This window comes from Buceros rhinoceros, unplaced genomic scaffold (assembly GCF_000710305.1).
Source record: "Buceros rhinoceros silvestris isolate BGI_N320 unplaced genomic scaffold, ASM71030v1 scaffold46225, whole genome shotgun sequence".
NCBI classification, from domain to species: Eukaryota; Metazoa; Chordata; class Aves; order Bucerotiformes; family Bucerotidae; genus Buceros; species Buceros rhinoceros.
In genome coordinates, this window is record NW_010414248.1 from 3,263 (window position 1) to 22,346 (window position 19,084).

A 19,084-nucleotide genomic window follows, 5' to 3' on the forward strand; every position below is an offset into this window, starting at 1 on the left:
CAGAAAAGGAGAGATTCCTGAGATCAGTCAGTTGCAGTCTCCAAGAATCAAATTTCTGGGGGGTTGTTGCTGCAGCAGCAGCAAAAGCCAAACTCACTCACTCAGCCTGGGCAAACTCATCGGCATTTGACCACAAGGTGAGACAGATCCCCATCACCTACCGCAGCCCCAGGACGTCACACATCTCAGCAGATAACAAACCGAGAGGTTACAGTAGCCTTCCAGGGTACCTGCTGCTGGAAACCTTTGCTCTTCGGGTTGCAGTTCTTCAAATTAAGCCTCTCCCTGCCCACTAGCAGACCTTGTGAAAAGCTGTGTGACCTCCTTGGTCGCCTTCTGCCACAGTGCTACTATCTGTTGAAAAAGCTGGCACCCAGTCATGACTCTTTTCATCGTGCTTGCCTTTCGTCCCCCCAAAGCTCCTTCTTCAAACTGGGGGTTGATTGTGACTCTTCTGTAAGGTTGCAAAGGCACAACTGACCCCATTCGTTTCCAAATGCTTTAAAGCAGCCAAACACTTTTCCTTTTGCTGGGAAAAAAACCCCACCCTGACACTACTGTTGCAAAAAAGCTGTTCGGGGAAGGGATGGGCCAATCCTTAGCATGAAAAATGAAGCAGAAGACATGAAGGAGAGAGAGATATGGAGGACATAGAAGGCTGATGATAGTCTTCTGCAAACTGACTGACCTTGCAGCTGCCCTTCTGAAGGGCATCTTGCCCCTCTTCAATGTGTCTTTTGGGGCTCATCAAACCCCGATGACCTGGTTTGGTGAGCTAAGGCCACCAAGAACTAACTTGGGTTTAATTCTGCTGCTGCTAAAGGCTGAGTATTCTACTCAACTCCTCAGCTCCATCTCACTGCTAGGTGACAGCCAGTGTCACTTCAAGGGAAGCAAGAGCAGCACGCAGCCAGGGGAACAGGGACACTTTTTCTGGCAGCTAACAGCCCAAATGAGCTGCGATGTCAAGCCTCACCCTTAGGTCTCTCATGGCCAGGGAGACCAAAGACATGGTAGAGAGGGCAAAGGAGAGACAGGAAAAGCATGAAATCAAACCAGACCAAGGATAAAAGGAGTTCACATACTAGATGCAAAGTAGGGCTGGACTGTGAGTGTTGATTGAGGGAACAGATGGAGAGAGAGAAATGACACCCATTAGGCTCAAAATCATATGTGTGAGAGAGGGGGGAGAGGGGAGGGCAGATACAGAGCATGGTGGGAGAGACAGAATTAGCAAGACAGGATTTGCAAAAAATAATGTTTTAAGAGAAAACAGAATGGGAACTTACTGTTCACTGGAAAAATCAAAGTCTCCTATCAGTGTGGTCAGGAAAGAACAATCCTTTGAAAAACAGCTTAATACTTTCTCTTTTAATATTTGACATTTGCAAGGTTCATCTGCTCTTTGTACATTGCATAGTCACACAAAGAGGGTTAAAAGGTACAGCATGACATCAGCTTTGGCCAGCCCAATAAACATTTATTGTGTCAACTAGAGACATAACATTGCAGAGAATAAACTAGAGGCAAATCAAACAAAATATTCTTTCAGTTCTGTAGAAGATCAAGATGCAAACAAAAGGATTTTGATAATCCCATGGCTCTCCATTGGCACAGGAACCAGAAAGGAATATTTGTGAGATCTGACTATGTTTGTCTTGTGTGGGAGGTCTTAGCACAGTAATATGTATTAAAAACTTGATATTTTTCCAATCAAGCCTTTCCACTTCCATTTACATATATTTAACTGTAAATATTCATTTTCCTACCTGAAGCACTTTAAATAAATGAACAACAAATACATTCTAAACACAGCAGCGGAGCAAATAGCTTAGGGGACTTGTGATGAGCCCTACAACTGCTCCAGTCTCCACAAGGCAGGTTGGGAGCAATGCAAGATGATCCCTCCTTGCAGCTTGTGGGGGGTCTCGTAGACCGAGTTGGTGACCTTACCCTCATTTCTTCTGAACCAGGATCCTGCGCCCCCCTCAACCAGTGAAACATAATCAACGCAAACTGGCATCTGTGCCAGTAGGAAAGGTGATGGCTGGCAAGGAGATGCCCTCTCACACACAGGAGAGGTTTTTTTCAGAGCACGACCAACTTCAGCTTGCAGTCGTGTCAATGTATGTGTCTCTTCCAAGCGCCAAAAAGTGTGGGCAATAGAACTGGTATACTCTGTAACTGTGACTTTGTTTAAAACAGAACCACGTAAAGCACAGAGACTCTCAAGTGAGATGTTGTCATCTGACCTCAACTAAACAGTGCTCTCACCATGGTCAGCAGCAGCAGCATGGCCTTCAGGGGGAACACGTCTCAGCCTCTTGCAGCTGCGAGGGAGCCTGGAGCCACCGCAGCTCTTCCCAAGAACTCCCTGGGTACGGAGCAGCTGTCAGCACGCAAAAACCTGCGCCACGTACACATCAGGGCTATGGGTGCTTCGAAGGAGCGATTTTGTCTGGCACGATCACCTAATGCACACCTGACATAGGGTGCACTGCGAGTTCCTCAGATGTATGCAAGAGCTCCAGTTTGCGACTGAAAGCTTGCTTTTTTTTTGTTTGTTTGTTTGTTTTTGTGATGGAAAACACATTTTAGAAAAAAGAGAAAGACAAAGCTTTCCAGTCTGGATACACCGAATACAACTGTAAGAAGGCTGGAAGCTAGTTGTTCAAGATGAGATTACGAAACCAAATTGATAAAATGGGTAACTGCGTGAGCAAGCATGAAAAAAGCAAGGTCTTATCAGCTGGTCTCAAAGTCGAAGCAAATTAGGGAGACAGGCTATCACATACTCATACCACTCTTGGGGCATGATCCAGAGGCATTAACTTCCAGCTAGAGTACAGGTAAGTATGAAGCTTTGTAAATTAGTCATACTTGAAAATGCCCCCCAAAGATATACAGGATCGAATTAACCGACATCTTGAATACTACTGCAGTCACGCTGACCTACTGCTACAGTATGCACTAATGATTTAATAACACAAAATCAGTGAGTGTTGGTTACCGAACAATGCTAACAGACCTGGGCAGAAACGGATGTCCTTTGTACTGCTTACCATGAGAAAGTGATACGTAATTGCTACAGTTACATTAATAACAAAATTAAAATTTTATTTTCAAGTTGTTGGATACAATGCCAAACTAAGAGGATAACGTTACCCGCTGTCTTACGGGGCAATCTGGAAAAGATCAAGAGACACCATCTTGCGCTTCACGTTTACACTCAGATGAACTATGAATTCATTTTGTTGTAGGCTATCTTTATAAGGTGGAATTAAGATAACATTTACCTTAATACTGACCGACCGAAGTCAGAGGGATTACAGGAAGTAAGAAAATGCTTGTGGTGAATAGAACACAGTGCCTCTTCTGAAAGTCACATACAGGCTTTTCCGCATAGATTAAAACTTTTATCATGACGGATCATAAACTATAAAGTGGTTCTTGTGTCTGTCAGAAAATTCTACTTTATGTGTGAATTTCATGTCATATACATGAGGACAGACAGAACTCTTCTAGTGCGTTATTGGAGACTTATCAAAAACAGGATGCTTTTTTCTTGAGAAGATGAAAAGTACAGAGATAAGCAGGGAAATAAAGACTGAAGTTTTAACCAATAATATTTTTGTGTGGTTATCAGAGGAATGTAATAATTAATCTTTTAATCATTCTGAAGATTGTGTGAAATCATAATATCTCATCTTTTCCAGCCTCAACCTGCCATTCTTGATCTGAATTACAAACAATAAGAAAGGAGATGATTTAATGAGCAACTTTGTCATGTTGCCATTTTGCCTTAGTCAAAGGCAAAAGTTTAGTTTTGCCTCTGAATTAAAATGGAATAAACTTACATTTCAACTGAGGCAAACATGAATAGAAAATCTGGGGCTGTTTAAAAGCTCGAACCCCACTGTCTTCACATTTTCACAGAGACATAATACATACAAGAAGAAACAAACATTAATTTACTAGAAAATAAAAAACCTGTTCTGAAGTAATGCACGTGTATGAAAAGATGTCTAAAATTTGACAAATACTAAACTAAATCCAAAAAGAAAGATTTCAGTCACAATGGCAATAGGTATGTTCTTGTTATGAAGGAAAAAACATGCCAGCATGATCTAATCATACTCAATAAATAGGCACTTCAATAAAGTATATGTTTACACTGGCTTTCTGAATGCTAGGGCATCACAAAGTAGTATGGCTTTATTACAATGGATGGAAGATGGCAACTACTTAGAACCCAGTGCCAACATGGATTATAACAAATCCAGTGAGTATTTTGTTTTTCAATTATTCATAGAAAATTTAATCCTGATTAAGTATCCTTGGGCAGGAATTCATGGGTAGTTGATGACTGAAACCAACATTTATTTGAAATGCTTCTGTTAATTTAATCTGTGTATATGGCTTAATTATGATTGAATCCTCAATGTAACAGAAATGAATTATATCAGGATTAAAATTCTAGTGCCACATCACCCATTCCACTTCCTTTGCCTCCTTTTTTTTTTTTCTTTAAAAGATGCAAGCCTGCTGTTTTAATTACCTTTATGTTGCTATGTCTTCTAAGCCTCAAATACTGCTTAGACCTTCATTACTGGTTGAAATTTTTACTTATATTTATTAAAAAAAAATAGGGGCAGATATAAACCCTGTTTTCATTCCCATTAAAATTCTAACCAGTATGAACACCAGTTGCAAAAAAGGCTTTTCTTTGTCACCAATAATAAAGGAAAGTTTCTTTCAGTCAGTTGTGAACATTTTACATGTGTTTTCTAGAGAACTCTCCCTATTTGTTTCCCCTTCTTTTACGCTTATACATAAAATGCATTTTCTATAAAGCATGAAAATAAAATAACTTGTACTCATCATTACGCATCACATCAATTTCACAACTGGCCTATTTCAGACTTGTTTGAGCTTGTAGATATTCTAAGAACCACATTTTATAACACCTTCAAACCTAGTATTGATATAAAGTAAGGACATTTGTGTCTGTGAATAGGAGAGAAAAGATTCATTGTACTTTTCCGTGATACAGCTCAGCACCACATGCTACCCATAAAAAATATTTATAAAATTATTCAAATTATGGATTTTTTCACTCCACAATACTTTTAACAGATTAATCTAGGGACCTTGTCAGACCAAAGGTCTGTGAAGTGCTCTGGTATTATCACTCAGTTTTCCAGTGAAACCAATGTATCACGTGTCTGTGACAAAAATACCTGTATATTTAAGTCATTATTGCACAAAATGTATTCTTCCTAAACATCTCAGAAGTGATGTCGATTTTTATGTCCAGAGGATACTGTTAGTGGCAATGTCACAGATGACAGTGAAGATACTTCCCAATATAGACTATGAGATAGAAAAAGTCTGTAGAGGATAACCATGGAGATGCATTGACAGAGGATAACACCTATGGTAATAATCTAGAGAAAAAAAGAGATAAAAGGAGAAAGTGAAAAAAAAAGCCCCACCAAACAACCCACAATAAATTTCTATCAGCACGCTGTGAAAGTGCTTGAGGTTTAACTTTAAACCTTTTAATAGTGCTGCAGTTGCAAAAGATTTGAACATGAATCTCAAGTCCAGGACTCTCACACCTGGGTGTTTTTAAATCAGTAGATAGCCCTGGGCAAGTCACATAACCCTCTGGCAGTCTCTGTTCTGGGGAATTTCAGACTTGCAATTCACCACCCATGCAGTTTCATAAGCAGAGGTGATGTTTAGATATTCTATTCTTACAACAAACAGAGTGGAAAAAAAAAAACCCTGGAAATACGTTGCACTAGCAGAATCATGGAGCTGTGAGCACAGTGATTTATCAGTTCACTTAGCCAGCCAGACCTCTTTCAGTGTAAGTGACCTCTTCAGCTGCAAAAGATGCGTAAAGGCAGTATTTATCAAACGCATAAAGGTAACTACTGTTTCCAAGAAAGAAAGAGTCCAAGTTTATGTACAGAAAGTCTTTTAAAACACCTGTTTTTCTTAAATAAATAAGGTATTTATTGATCATGCATTTCTTTATTGCATTGAAGTGCATTTAAAGAAGGAAACACAGCTAAATGTAGAAACAACAGCTGCACACAATGGGTAAACTTGCTCAAATGTGAGAGTACAGCAACTGTACTCTTCAGTAGGCTCAAAATCTCAAAATACTGCAAAAATTTCCTTTACTGATACTACCTCTAGAGATTATCATCCTGCCCTGATGATGTTTTCATCAAGCAACAATGAAAAGTCTCTTCATTAGTAGGTCTAGAGTCTTCTTTCTCCCCAGATTTCTTTTTCTTCGTCTTTTATTATTTTTTTTTTAAATCAATCAAATGTAGCATTTTATTTACGATATATTTTTAGTGGAATCTTCTTCTTTCCCTTACCTATCCTCTCCACAAATAAAAGCTCAATTTCTGAAAATATTTGCATACAAATGTACACGCGGTTATAACAGTAGAGAAAAGAAGCAAACTCTAACCTGGAATGAGGTAGTTAATCACCTGGGAATAGCAGTCCAATTTACCTGAACACGGCAGGCTCCAAACACTAGTTCTCTAGTCCCCAATATGTTTAAGTAACCCTGAAACCCAGTGAGTCCATCTTTGTTTTTTACTGTTTAGAGTTCACAAACCAAACTACATATTTGGACAGATTTTTTAATCAGGTTCCCTGACCTATTTAGCCACATAAAGCTTTTCAAGGATGAAGACTAAAAAGCAAACAAAACCAACAAAAATCCACTGATTTATCTCTCTACTAGCTTTGTTAGAAGAATCCCCAAGGTGTTTTTAATTAAAAAACAAACAAGCAAACAATAAAACAAAACACCCCCTCCACATCTTCCTTTGACTTAATCTCCCCCTCTCCCTCCCTTAACCTAGAAATGATTACCCTTAGATGATTCAAACCCTGTATGCCTTTGTAAAATATGACTAACATCAGCATCAACGAGAGCTGTGTGACTAAGACTTTTCAAGTTGCTTTGGGGTCATAAGATTAACAGCCTAAGAGCATGAGTTTGCTAACAAACATTGAACATGAAGAACAACTACTATTCAAATTCCATCTCTTTTATCTTCCCTGTACATACCTTTTCTCTTTGATATTCTCTGAATATTACAGCAATAGTTGCAAGACATGGGTGGCACAAAAACCAGAGAATGCAGGCCTGAAAGAGAAGATGAGCATAAGTTATAAAATTACAACATGCCAGCTTAGAAGAAAGAGATGACAGTTAGAGGAATTGCATTTACATTTCTGTCTATTTTATGAACCCATTGTTTAATTTTCAATCAACAGAATGAAAACCACACAATGAAAGGTGGGATTTCTGTTTAAAAAAGCTCTATACTCCTTGTCAAATTAAAATGACTACTCAAGAGTATGATGACAGGGTGCAATTTAATCAAATCAGACACTTAAACATTAACTTTTTTATGAAGGAAAAGAGTTTACTGCTTCAGTCAACTGCATGCCACAATTCTGTTTACAGCAGAAGGGATCAGCTTCCCTGATGTAACCCATACTTTGGCAAAGGTGGTATAGAACTCCCTTTTCAGTGTGCTTCTCTCCACTGTGATGATCTGGTAAAGACCAGCAGCCAGTGACAAAGCCAGGCAAACTCTGAGGGCAATAAGCAGTCCGCTTGCTAAGCCATGGTGTGAATGGTAGCTGTGGTGATTCGTATCTTCAAATTGCTCCCAAATTAATAAAAAGCTCTGGAAAACAACAGCAGCAAAGTACATTTAAACAAGGTTACACTAAACCTCAACTAATCTTCCCATCACAGAATAAATTATCTGCACAACTGGTCATGCTCTGGTCTGCTTGTTTAGGAGACTGCCATGTTAACAAAAAAACCCCCTAGCCTGAACTGCTTTTTGGCACGACCTATTACTCCAGGTGCAACTGGCAAGAACAGAATGCTTCTTGCATTCAGTAATTTTCAGAAAGTTTCACAAGTTAAAGTCTCCTCTAATTTGGATAGAAGGAATGTGGCACCTTAGCATAAGATCCTAGGTTAAACAGTCAGCCTACTCAGCAGTAAGCCCACTGAAATGATTCCACAGAGCTATAGGGAGGTGTCTCTTTCCACTTGGGATCCACAACCTGTAAAGCTTGTTTCAAAGGCAGGCGACTACGCCTTTTCTTTCAAAATCCTAACAGGATTCACTTTTCTTTTCAAAGATGGGGAAGTAAAAGGGTGGTGCTGCTGCCCCTTTTATACAATAGCCTAAAGGCTTAAGCATTCACCCAGGTTGAACTTGGATCTCCCACAATTCCCTTCTTTGCCTAAAGGAAATCACATCTCCCACCTCCTTGGAGAGTGCTGCAACTGCCAGGCTATAGGTTGTTCTTGGGTGGGCCACTCTCCACCCCTTCTATTGAAGCTGTGCCATTGCGGAGAAAAGAATTCAACATCAGCTAGGTCAAAAACTGCGAGCGAACCTGGCTCTGCAGGCAACCAGCTGGGAAAGCTCCTAGGGTCTAGGAAAGGAAGCGTCACAGGTTCCAAATGCTGTTCCAACACCTGGACAAACACCCTAGCCAACAGATAACTACGCGCAAGAAAATAATCCTCGGTAACTCTCAGCACTATATCCCACTTGCTGCAGCATCCAGTTTTGTAGGAGCGCTGTCAGAAAGACTACTGATAGATTCACTAAGGAACAACAGACTAAGAAGTGCCTAGTTTCTGAATCTTAGTGGGGTAGAAGGTAGTCGCCTACTTGTTGCATAAAAAAATGGGTCTTGCTGAAGAATACCTTTTTAAGACTTTGGGAATGCTAACGTTATAAATTAGAATACCCATAAAGTTTAGACTCTCCCAGCATTATGAAGCAGCTTGAATGGTGTTTTAAGACGTGAATATACACTGGAATCCAGTCCACCTACTGCACACATCTGACTTGCACTTAGGTTTCATGCCTAATGAAGCAGGCTTTCTGAAGAAAGGTAGGCAAATTTGATTTATATGAGTGAGGCAGCTCTGAAGACCTTCAGAAGCAGACATCGTATGCCCCAATTTAGAAAACTACATTAGTCAAATTCCCTTCTGAACACATTCAAAGGCTCTCTCACTACATTAATTACATAAAGATTATATTAAATTTTTTTTTTAAAATGCGTAATCCACCTGTGCCTTCCAAAGGTGAGTGTCCTTGAGTCTCATCAGTTGCGTCAAGGATCATTTTTGCTTAGAATATCCTCAGAGATCACACTTATTCCCCTCCCTTACCTAGACCATGGCACAGCAAACATGACTGCTGTAATTTCATTCAGTCCTCAACAAGCTGGATGGAAATGAACAGATGGAAGAGGGACAGACATGAAGCATGCATGTCTTGAACATCACTGATTACTAGTAAACAATCTGACCAACAGGCTTCAAATGTTCACACCATAACATTCTATTTCTGAGTAACGCCCAGCAAACATCTTCAAATGATCAAATTACTTGACTGAGAATTCTGACAAGGAGTAAGACTGAAGTAAGACTAAATTGCTCCTAAACCCTGAGATACAGCACAGTGTTTGGTAAAGTTTTGGCATGAAATTGATGAATTCCTATCAGCAATGTCATTTCAGTCCAGGTAGAACACACTTAAGCAACAAACAAGGGTTCTACCAGTTACAGAATCAATGCGGTCTTCACAGAGCATCTTCTCTTTTGATATTTATACTTGGGAATAGCCAAAGTATTTAACTTCCCCGGACTGGACACACATAGTCCAAGAAAATTGAAAAAACCCAACCACCTCCTATGAAAAGGATCTTCCTGACTAAAGCATGCATCTGGGGGTAATAAATACAGGCTGATAGGGATGGAACTATGATACTGCTTTAAGAAGAAACTTTAGGCATATTCCAGGGATAGCTTAACCTTAAAGAACAGAGCTCACGAGGCATTGAATTTTCCTTAACACCAGTAGTAACAGCAATGAAGGAAGCCACTTTCATGAGAAGATGACACAGAGCTGGAGTAAAGGATCATGAGAACAAAGTCCAAAACCTCATGGGAAAATAGCGTCTGACAGCAGTATATGCTCCGGTCTAGCCCTTTAAAGAGCGTAAACTGTGTAAACAACACAGGAATCACTTGATCAAAGACTGTGAGTAGTGACAGCAATGTAAGATCACAGAAGACCAGCTTCCTTCAGTTTCATTAGATTATTAAAAAATAAGCAGGAGGCATTAGAGGCAGAGATGAAACCGTCAGTGCAACACTCCAGAAACTCTGACACGATGAACATGTGTCGTCAATTTTATTATGAGCTGGGACTGTTCTCACTCACCAGAGAAAAGCAGGATCCTATAAAAGAGAAATCTGTGCTACAGTGTTTCTAGATTACAATGGATTTGGCAATGCATTCTCAATGAAGGAAGAGCTTTCACAAACAAACACGACCTTGAAATCAAAATCTCTTTGGCTGGCTATGCCTGAGAAATTAAGGTCACTAAGTCCTGAAGTCCCTTACCTTGACCACAGAAAGGCAAGTATCAGCTACAATATCAGGAATAAGCTGAAAAACAAAAAACATCCAGACACCAACATGCTGAAGTGGATACCAGAGACATTTTTTTGTTGGCCATGTGCAGAACTGTTTGAGCTCTGAGAAGAAACTGGGATGAAATTCTAACAGCTATTCAGAAGAACAACTCTGCTTAGGCTGTAGACAGAAGAACAGGAGGAGCTAGGTAGCTGAAGAGCTGACTTGCACTAGTGACGTCCACCATTAAAGCCACAACTGCTTCTTCATAAAGTATAAAGGAGAATGACCATCTCCTTGGTTACATAATACACTGTTCAACATGCCTGACTTCACTTGCACATACTTCTGAGCTACCGTGGTTCACAGCAGACACCAACTACTGTCCAGTACCAGTCTTCCTCTTTGAATGCTAGAAGCATGTTTGCCACGGACATCATCCTGATGTTCCAGATGTACAAGCAGAGCTGTACATCCATACAATGAAGAACCAGACACTCTTCTTTTTTGTCATAAGGAAACAGTTACGGTACAACCCCTCCTCCCCTTCACTATGCCAACACTGACTTTCAGGTAAGCCAAGATAACTTATCAACCTCCAGCAAAGGCAGGTTCTCATGGGACAGATCATCTCTGAGAGAAAAGGGGAAGGGGGAAGCAAAAGGGAAATTAAAAGTAGCAGCAAGGCAAAGTGGACTAACTAGCTGCTTCTAACCATATCTACTGCTTGATTATCTGATGTCATACACGGCCAGTAGAGTAAAAAATGGTTTAGATCTAAGGTCAGAGGTAGACTTTATTACAAGCACGCCTTTAGGGTGTATCCAAGAACCCCTGAAAAGTGTGGCATCTAATGCAGTAAGATTTTGTGTCATTTTGGTCAGGTTCAAAGTGATCAGCTGTTTTCCTAGAATGATTGACTCCACTCTGATCAGCCCTGAAAGCTGAAACTGCTCAGGTCTATGAGACAGGAAAGGCCTGCCATCCATAAAGTTTTTAATGACGTTCGTGTCTCAGCAGCAGAGAGTGGAATCTTTAATTCAGCCTGGGAATCTGCTGTTCTGAGGCTTTAATGAAGAACAAGTTAAGGCAAAGGGAGATGCTGAATGGCAGCCCTGTCCCTCCTCTGAGATGCTACCTCTTTGCAGTCTGCAAAGACCACAAGAGGTTTGGTGACTAGGAGGCTGTGTCCTCCCTATACTGATGGTAACCTGCAAGCCAAGGAAATTGCTGGTATTTCTGAAAGAACAAAAAGAAAGAATCCATAGCGTCAGTCCAAAGAGGAGAAAAAACCTTGAAAATTTGCTGTCATTTGAACCAGTAGCAGGCAAACAGGGTCAGTTAGTTTGGCAGTCAAAACTGCAGTTGAGTAACATGTTTTCCCAGGCTGTCCACTTGCTTCACTTCCCTGAAGATGAGATGAGAACAGGTAGTGTAGAGCGTCAATAAAACTAACACAGTTCAATCTCCATCTGCTGCATTAGGGTAATGCATGTGGTTTCCAGCGCTCTCCACAATAAGTTCTCAGAATGTCTCTGATTATCTGTGAAAGTCTGTCCAACCTCTGGCATGGAAGGAAGCTGGCTCTCCCAAAAAAATCTCTGGGAAAGAGCAAGACAGGAAGGCGGCTCTTCCAGGTTTTTTTAATCATTAAAGGCAATCACTGATTGCCCTGTTACAGCAGGTCCAACACCCATGCCAATCTAGGCAGACCAGTGAACACCAGACTAATCCAGAGAATGAAATCTTCAGCTCACCACCATTGATAGAGGCGATGTGGTCTTGATCCGGAGCTCAACAGCCGCATTCTATATTAAGGAGAAGAAACCTGGCAGAAGGTGTATTTTCTATGTACTGAACCATGAGATGAAAAACATCCTCTTCACAAGGGGCAAGGATACTCTTCGTATCAGGGAACTTCTGTTGGAGACAGTAGACACTGGTGCAAAACCACCCAGGCAACAACATACTCTGTTATCCATATTCTGTTTCTGCAAGACTCCTGACAAACCAGACATTCCCAATGGTGTACCAGAAGGAGAGATGTGGTAGAGCTGTGCCTTTGTGGTGAAAAGTAAGATAGCCAACTTTGTGCCAATGCTCCAGTGGTGTGTAATGGACCAGCACTGGGGGAAGCAGCATGTAAGTATGATACCTGCTCCAAGTACCACAAGTAACAATCAAAAAAAAGATCAAGCTGATGATACTTAGTGTCCTTTCCATGTACAGTAAGCAGAAAACAACAAAAACAAAACTTTCCAGTCTCAACTGTCAGTTCTAACACACTCATATGTATGTACAAGTGGAGAGGTATGAATAAAATACGTTAGAAGTCTTCTTTACTAACAGCATGCAAAATTTGTGGTGCTAGATGGGTGTCAAAGTAAAGTGGAATGAACCAATCTTTAAATTTCAACAGTCCCATTGACCTTAATAGCCTTTGGCTTATATTCTTAATTAGCAAGAAATGTCAGCTCCCAGCTACTCTTAATGCGTTAGCAGTCCACTTAGTTAGTTTGGAAGCAGCACTAATTACAGATACTACTCAAATGGCACAAAATCTTCATTACAACCTCTTCCTCATTACTGTCTCCAGTTTCTCTCTGCTCTTCTCTTTCTCAATGGCTTTCAGATCACCTTGTCTTTATGCTGTGACTTAAAAAAATTTGTTTACAAAAGGCACCACCAGGGTTGGGTGATCTCCACTACAATTTACTTTTAAGTTACTGGTTTACTTGACTTTCTAATTTATACTAAAAGAAAATATTTGAATGAAATTACATGTCAGACCATTTGTATATTTGCAAGACGAATCCTGTACATGAACCTTTCAAAAATTGCCTTAAAATGATTGGAAAGACCATTAGACATCCTACTAGAATGGTTCTAAGAGGAGGATACTGAGGATTTAAATTTTTTTTTTCTGACAGAATTTCTCACAGCAGCTTTTCTCATCTTTCCTCTCATGCTTAGGACTCCCCAAAATCTAGTTCACAACCTCCCAGTTGTAGCGATTACAACTATTTATAGGACCACATTATAAATCAGATCAGTAAAATGACTGTTGAAATCTCTCTCTTTTTTTTTTTTCAATGTAGATCATTCCACTGATCTGGTTTACAGTATAATGCTAAGAAGAATTGGCATAACCAGGAGTTTGAAAAACTGTGGGAACTTCTTAAGTGGTTTTACTGCTGAACAAAAATGTACTGTTGAGCTACACCTTAGATTGTTAAAGTAAAGAGAAGGTGTTGTTACCCATTAGACATACTGGGTGCATATTATGCTGTGGGTTTTTTTTTCCAGTCTTGATACTCCCTCCCTCATAAAATATTGAAATTAGTTGGTTTGCAGTTCTGTCATACTTAATAGCACCCGTATATTTCAGTATAAGAATGAACATAAAATACAAACCTGTGTAACAACAACTACTACAGCAATGCCAGTAGATGCTGGAGTGGAATTCCATTGAAGAGGCCTGCCATGAGATTTCTTCATTCTGCCTATCGTCCATCCCATACACAGACTCAACAATAAATAGAGCATTTGTATCTGTGAGACTATATCACACACTATTGAAAACAAAAGAAAAATAAATAGTCACAACAAAAATAAAGTTTTTTTCTACAGCAAAGAGAAATGTTCTATATACCCACAAATAAAGGATGGACTTTTACACCTCTGTATCACCTTTGGTCATAATTTTGATGATAGATCGACTAGCTGCAGTTGCTTTGCCACAAAATGTGGATATTTTTAGTAGTTTCCAGTAACCAAACAGATCACTATCCGTTTTTCACTAGTTATGCTGCAGTTCTGCAACAACATGGGCACAGTGCCACTTCCTTCCCAATCCCACTCTTGTGTCCAAGAAATAGGCTCAGGAGTCCATCTGTACAAACAGACTTATAAATATTAAAGAAATAAAATTTTATGTATGTTAACCACACTGCAAATATAAAACATGATGAACTCCTTTCCTTGCTCTGAAAAATTTTTGTTCAAAAATCAGATAGTTGCATTGTACTTCAAACGTACTTTGTCCTAAGGATGCAGTAGCTTGCAAGAGAAAGCACAAATAGGACAAATTCCACTCAGATACTTAAAGGGGAAAATATAATGAATATTGGAGCAACAACTTGCATGTATTTCATTTAATTAAATGCAAACTACCTTTGCCTTATTTTGCCACGTCCATTTTTTCCCCCTCTGTTTGGCAACAACTAGCACGTACTTCATAAAGTTACATTCTGAATCAGCGTCTCAAACCTGTGTTTGAAGCTGTATCTGAACAAAGAAAACTTCCAGCTAGAATATATTAAAGCTTTGTTAGCCCTGCTGAAGTACTACTGACAAGTAGAAAGAACTGGAGATTTCTTTCTGGGTGACTGTTAGCTTTAAACCTGGTAAGTTTTGACTGAAACTTATCAAACAATTTTTAAGTTGGTGTTTGGACTTGAGAGTAAATTGTCTCACTGAACTGGCATAGCAGAGATGTACAGGAAAAATTGATACTTATATTACATAAATTGCAAATTTGGTTCAGAAACCAGAGACTGGGCATTACACACAACAATGCTTTCTTTTTGACTTGATTAATATTTTAGTTCCATTAATTTTGTTCCTTATTTGTAATTTTCACTTACACTGTCAGGTATGAGAAAAATATCTCTATGACACAAAAGCAAACTCCTATTTTTCACAACTGGACTGTATTATAAAAGATAAATGTAATTCCACATTCACTGAAAATATTTGCACAGTTGCCACCACACAGAGATTAATATGAACACAAGGGAAGTGTCTGAAATGAAGAGCAGCTACAATATCTCCCTGACGCTCTGCAAAACTAGCAAAATATGGATATAAAACACACCTCAACACATTATTCCTGGGATATATTCGGCATTCTCACAGTTTATATGCTTAAGTGCTTCTTAATATATTCAGACACCTTTGCTATTTAAGAAATGTCAAGACATTTTAGTAAATACAAACTTGCTTGTTCTTTAATGAAATGAACTATCACTGATTTGGGCAAAATTATCTTGGAATTTACAATACTAGCTATGGAGACATAGTACTCACTACAAAAAATAGTCACGTTAACCCAAGGCATGCCAAACCTGTGTCACAAATCCAAGCTAGAGAAATGACTGAACAAAGCTGGAAGCTCTAGAGAGCATTTTATTTTCTGTCACTCCTTAAGATAACTTGCCCTCTAAGTTACAGCCAGACATCATCTCTCAATCACATCTTGGATATAGATATTGCTCCGCTTCAGTGTGGCAACAATACAAATGGATTCCCAGAAAAAATGGTATAAGACGAAAATTCAGTACTGGTTTTTAATCTTTGACATCTCATACACCCTGCCAGAAAATAAGAAGGTTGAGAGAAATTTCTAAAATTACAATAATCCCATGATATCAAGGGTCAGAGTAAGTCACACACTACTGAGCTCATACTGTATTTGTCTGATTTCATCGTGATTCATCTTTTTTGGCTGTTCAACAGGCATAATAGTATTCTTTGACTTTCCACATTTCGATCTTACCAAAAGTTAAAAGATCACTATTTGTGATGCTTTTGAGTGCCAGAATTATTTGTGTGATTTCTGTGATTAACTTAGGTGATAAATTACACTGAGCGTCAGGTTTTTATACATGGTGAAGATAAATGACGGGTTGGAAAAGAATAAATGCTTGGGATGGTATCTGGATGGGTTTCTAAAAGAAATTCTGGCCCCACTGCAATCAATAGAAATTTTACCATTTACTTGTAAATCGGATTTCTGCTCTGATACAGGAAAAACGGTAGCACCTTCCATCTTCAAACTATACTACTTGCTATCAGCCATTCTTCAGAACTGTAACTGACACTGAAGCTTTCCTCGTTTCTATTACTTCTGCTCTTTTATTGTTTTAGGAACCAGGAACCTTAAAAACAGCAGGAAAGGAAACCTCTTTAAGCTGAATTGATTAAAAAATATTATTTTATTCTTAACTGTTGCTTTAAGCAAATAAAAGTGGGTTCTTCACTACAATATATACACAGAAAATCTAACATGTAGCTACTCTCTCTGACAGTCTGGCTGGGTAGTTTACGCTGGGTTTCACACTGGGGAGGAGTTGTGACTACCTCCATATTCTCTATTCAATTTCATTTCACGAGACAAGAGGGAAAGTTTCATAATTCAGTTGCTTGAGAGGCTGCAAGGAGCTGCTGACATGAATGGTTAAAACAAGAAAGAGGCAATTAGTGCGGTGCCAAGTGCCATCAAGAGGCTGTTAATTACAACTGCAAGCTTCTAAATGAACACTAGGGAAGGCATTGTTTTTCTATATTGGCTGTTACTCTCCAACACTATCCGACTACCACAGTACTACTTTCTTAGGTTGCTTCAAGGCAATCAAAAGGCAATGTATTTGCTTAGAAAGAAACCCCCACAATGCTTCAAATGTGAACTATAGAAAAGAACCCCCAACAACAATATTTAACCCTGAAGAATCTAGGAGGAGGAAATGAATGCATTTTGGGAATAGATGTTTTAGGAATTCAGTTCCAGTGGAGAACTTGGAATATCTATACAGAGTGGAGAAAAATGCTTTGTTAACATCCTTTATTTACATAAGCATTTTTTGCATCACTCTAATCATATAATTTGTGCTGTAAACCACTTTCTTTTTCATTAAAATAAATGTTAAATTTGCTAGTGAAATGACACAGTCCATAAAATGTGATAAGTTTCCTAAAAAGCTTTGCTACTCTAGAATGAGCAGACTCTGCAATACCCTTCAATGTACTGAAACACTTACTCATGTGCTAGGAATGTATTTAAGTGTTTATAGGGAGGAATCTTCAGACGAGAAAATCCTTTAAAAATATTAAACAATATTACAATTGTATAACTTTAAATACAGTTATTGTAAACGTCCAGAAGAAACCCCATTTTTCAGAAAAGCAACTTTTAGTATTTTTATATTAAAAATCCAGTGATGTGGTCCCAGATCATAATACAGTCTAAAATCATAATTTGCTAATATATTAGACAGATTAATGTGTGGAAAAGTATAAGAAACAGTAGGCAAGCATACTCACATTCTGCCAGACTTCCCATAAAAGGTGCTCCTATTCCATCTTTAGAATAACTGATAGAAGAATGAAAATATTATATTTTTAAGTGAGTGAGTCTTAAATGCGTGTTCTCTTATAGAAGTACATTTAGGCAGTGATCTAGTTCTAAAAAATCAGTACTGTGTTTTGTCACAGTCACCACAGGAAAGATCATGTACTGATCTTTACAACACAGTGTTCTTCAAGTCTTAAGATTGAAAGCAAAATTACGCAAAGATACCTTGAGAAATGCAGGTAGTTGGCGAAAGCTGAACCAGCCTGCAACAGTAATGCAATTGTCAACACCTTTAACACAGTATGCATAGGTCCACGCTTTGTAATGGTTTGCCATAGGGACTGTGCACATATGCAAGCAGTTATGAAGTATGCTAGGACAAGCAGGAAAAAGAATTCATGTAATCCTGTGAAAAAAAAGAAATACAGCTTAGTTTTGATAAAGAAATGTTGCTACTAGCAGTAAATAACTAAACCAAATATGTTTTTTATATAATCCCTGGGAAATACCTAGTAACTGTCACCCAAAAGAGGTAGAACAGATAAAAGGTGTAAATCCTAGCCCATTTTTTCCAAGAAAGACAGTGAATTGTTTCAGAGCTGATTATTATTTGATCTGATATTTTTATTCAACAATATTCTGAATGTAGGAGAGATTATGTTCAGCTTTGTAGCAATTACTGAAATAATATAAAGTGGCATACAGTTTCCTGATGAACAGAAACTAATTGAGGCCCATTTGATCAGTCAGAAATATATTTATTAAAGGACTAATATTTAGCTCCTCTTTTTTGCTTCAATTGTTAAAGGCACAATCTGAGATGAGAGAAACTCAGAAGAGACTTCCGCTAAACCTATTTAACCATTGGGTGTCACTCTTTCTCCACAAAAAGTTGTTAGTCCAAGAAGCACAGCTTACCAAGACAGAAAACTTTCAGATTAAAAAAATGGAAAGAAGAATAGCACAGAGAACAATAAGTTCACAGAGTGGATTTTTTTTTTGCACCAATGTGAAAAAATGCCCAAAGTTTTTGATACTATTTATAAAAGAGAAGTCCTCTAATTCTCAGTCCGGCAGTAGTCTGGTGAAATGCTTCTCTGCACACCTGGATTCTGGAAATCTTTATTGACCGGAAACTTTGGAACCCATCGTATGAGCTCCCAAAGGCTCAAAGCCAGCAAGCTATATGCAACAGACATTTCTCACAGAAAACTTATTTTCCTTCTACAGCCTTCCTTGAAATCAAGTGGTGCCCAAAGAATCAGATTCTGAACAAAGTTATTCCTCCAGCAGGCAAACAACTTGGCTAAAAACTTCCAACCAGTTGCTCCCAGACATAAGAAACAGAACAATTATATACATTTCAATATCTAAGCCAAAAAACCTTAGAACTGGATGAGTTCTGAATAGTTGCTAGTACCGTAACTTCTACAAATTATATATATAT

General features: G+C 38.8%; 1 protein-coding gene across 1 annotated transcript; it reads right to left on the reverse strand.

The window, feature by feature from the left end:
- Positions 1-5,199: 5,199 nt before the first annotated feature.
- On the reverse strand, positions 5,200-18,041 carry GPR180 (G protein-coupled receptor 180; the record flags this gene model as incomplete). Its single annotated transcript, XM_010137016.1, has 6 exons — positions 5,200-5,447; positions 7,106-7,183; positions 7,542-7,733; positions 13,920-14,077; positions 17,607-17,656; positions 17,863-18,041. Coding segments are annotated over 6 exons (816 nt in total), but the record flags the coding sequence as incomplete, so codon positions are not given.
- Positions 18,042-19,084: the final 1,043 nt, after the last annotated feature.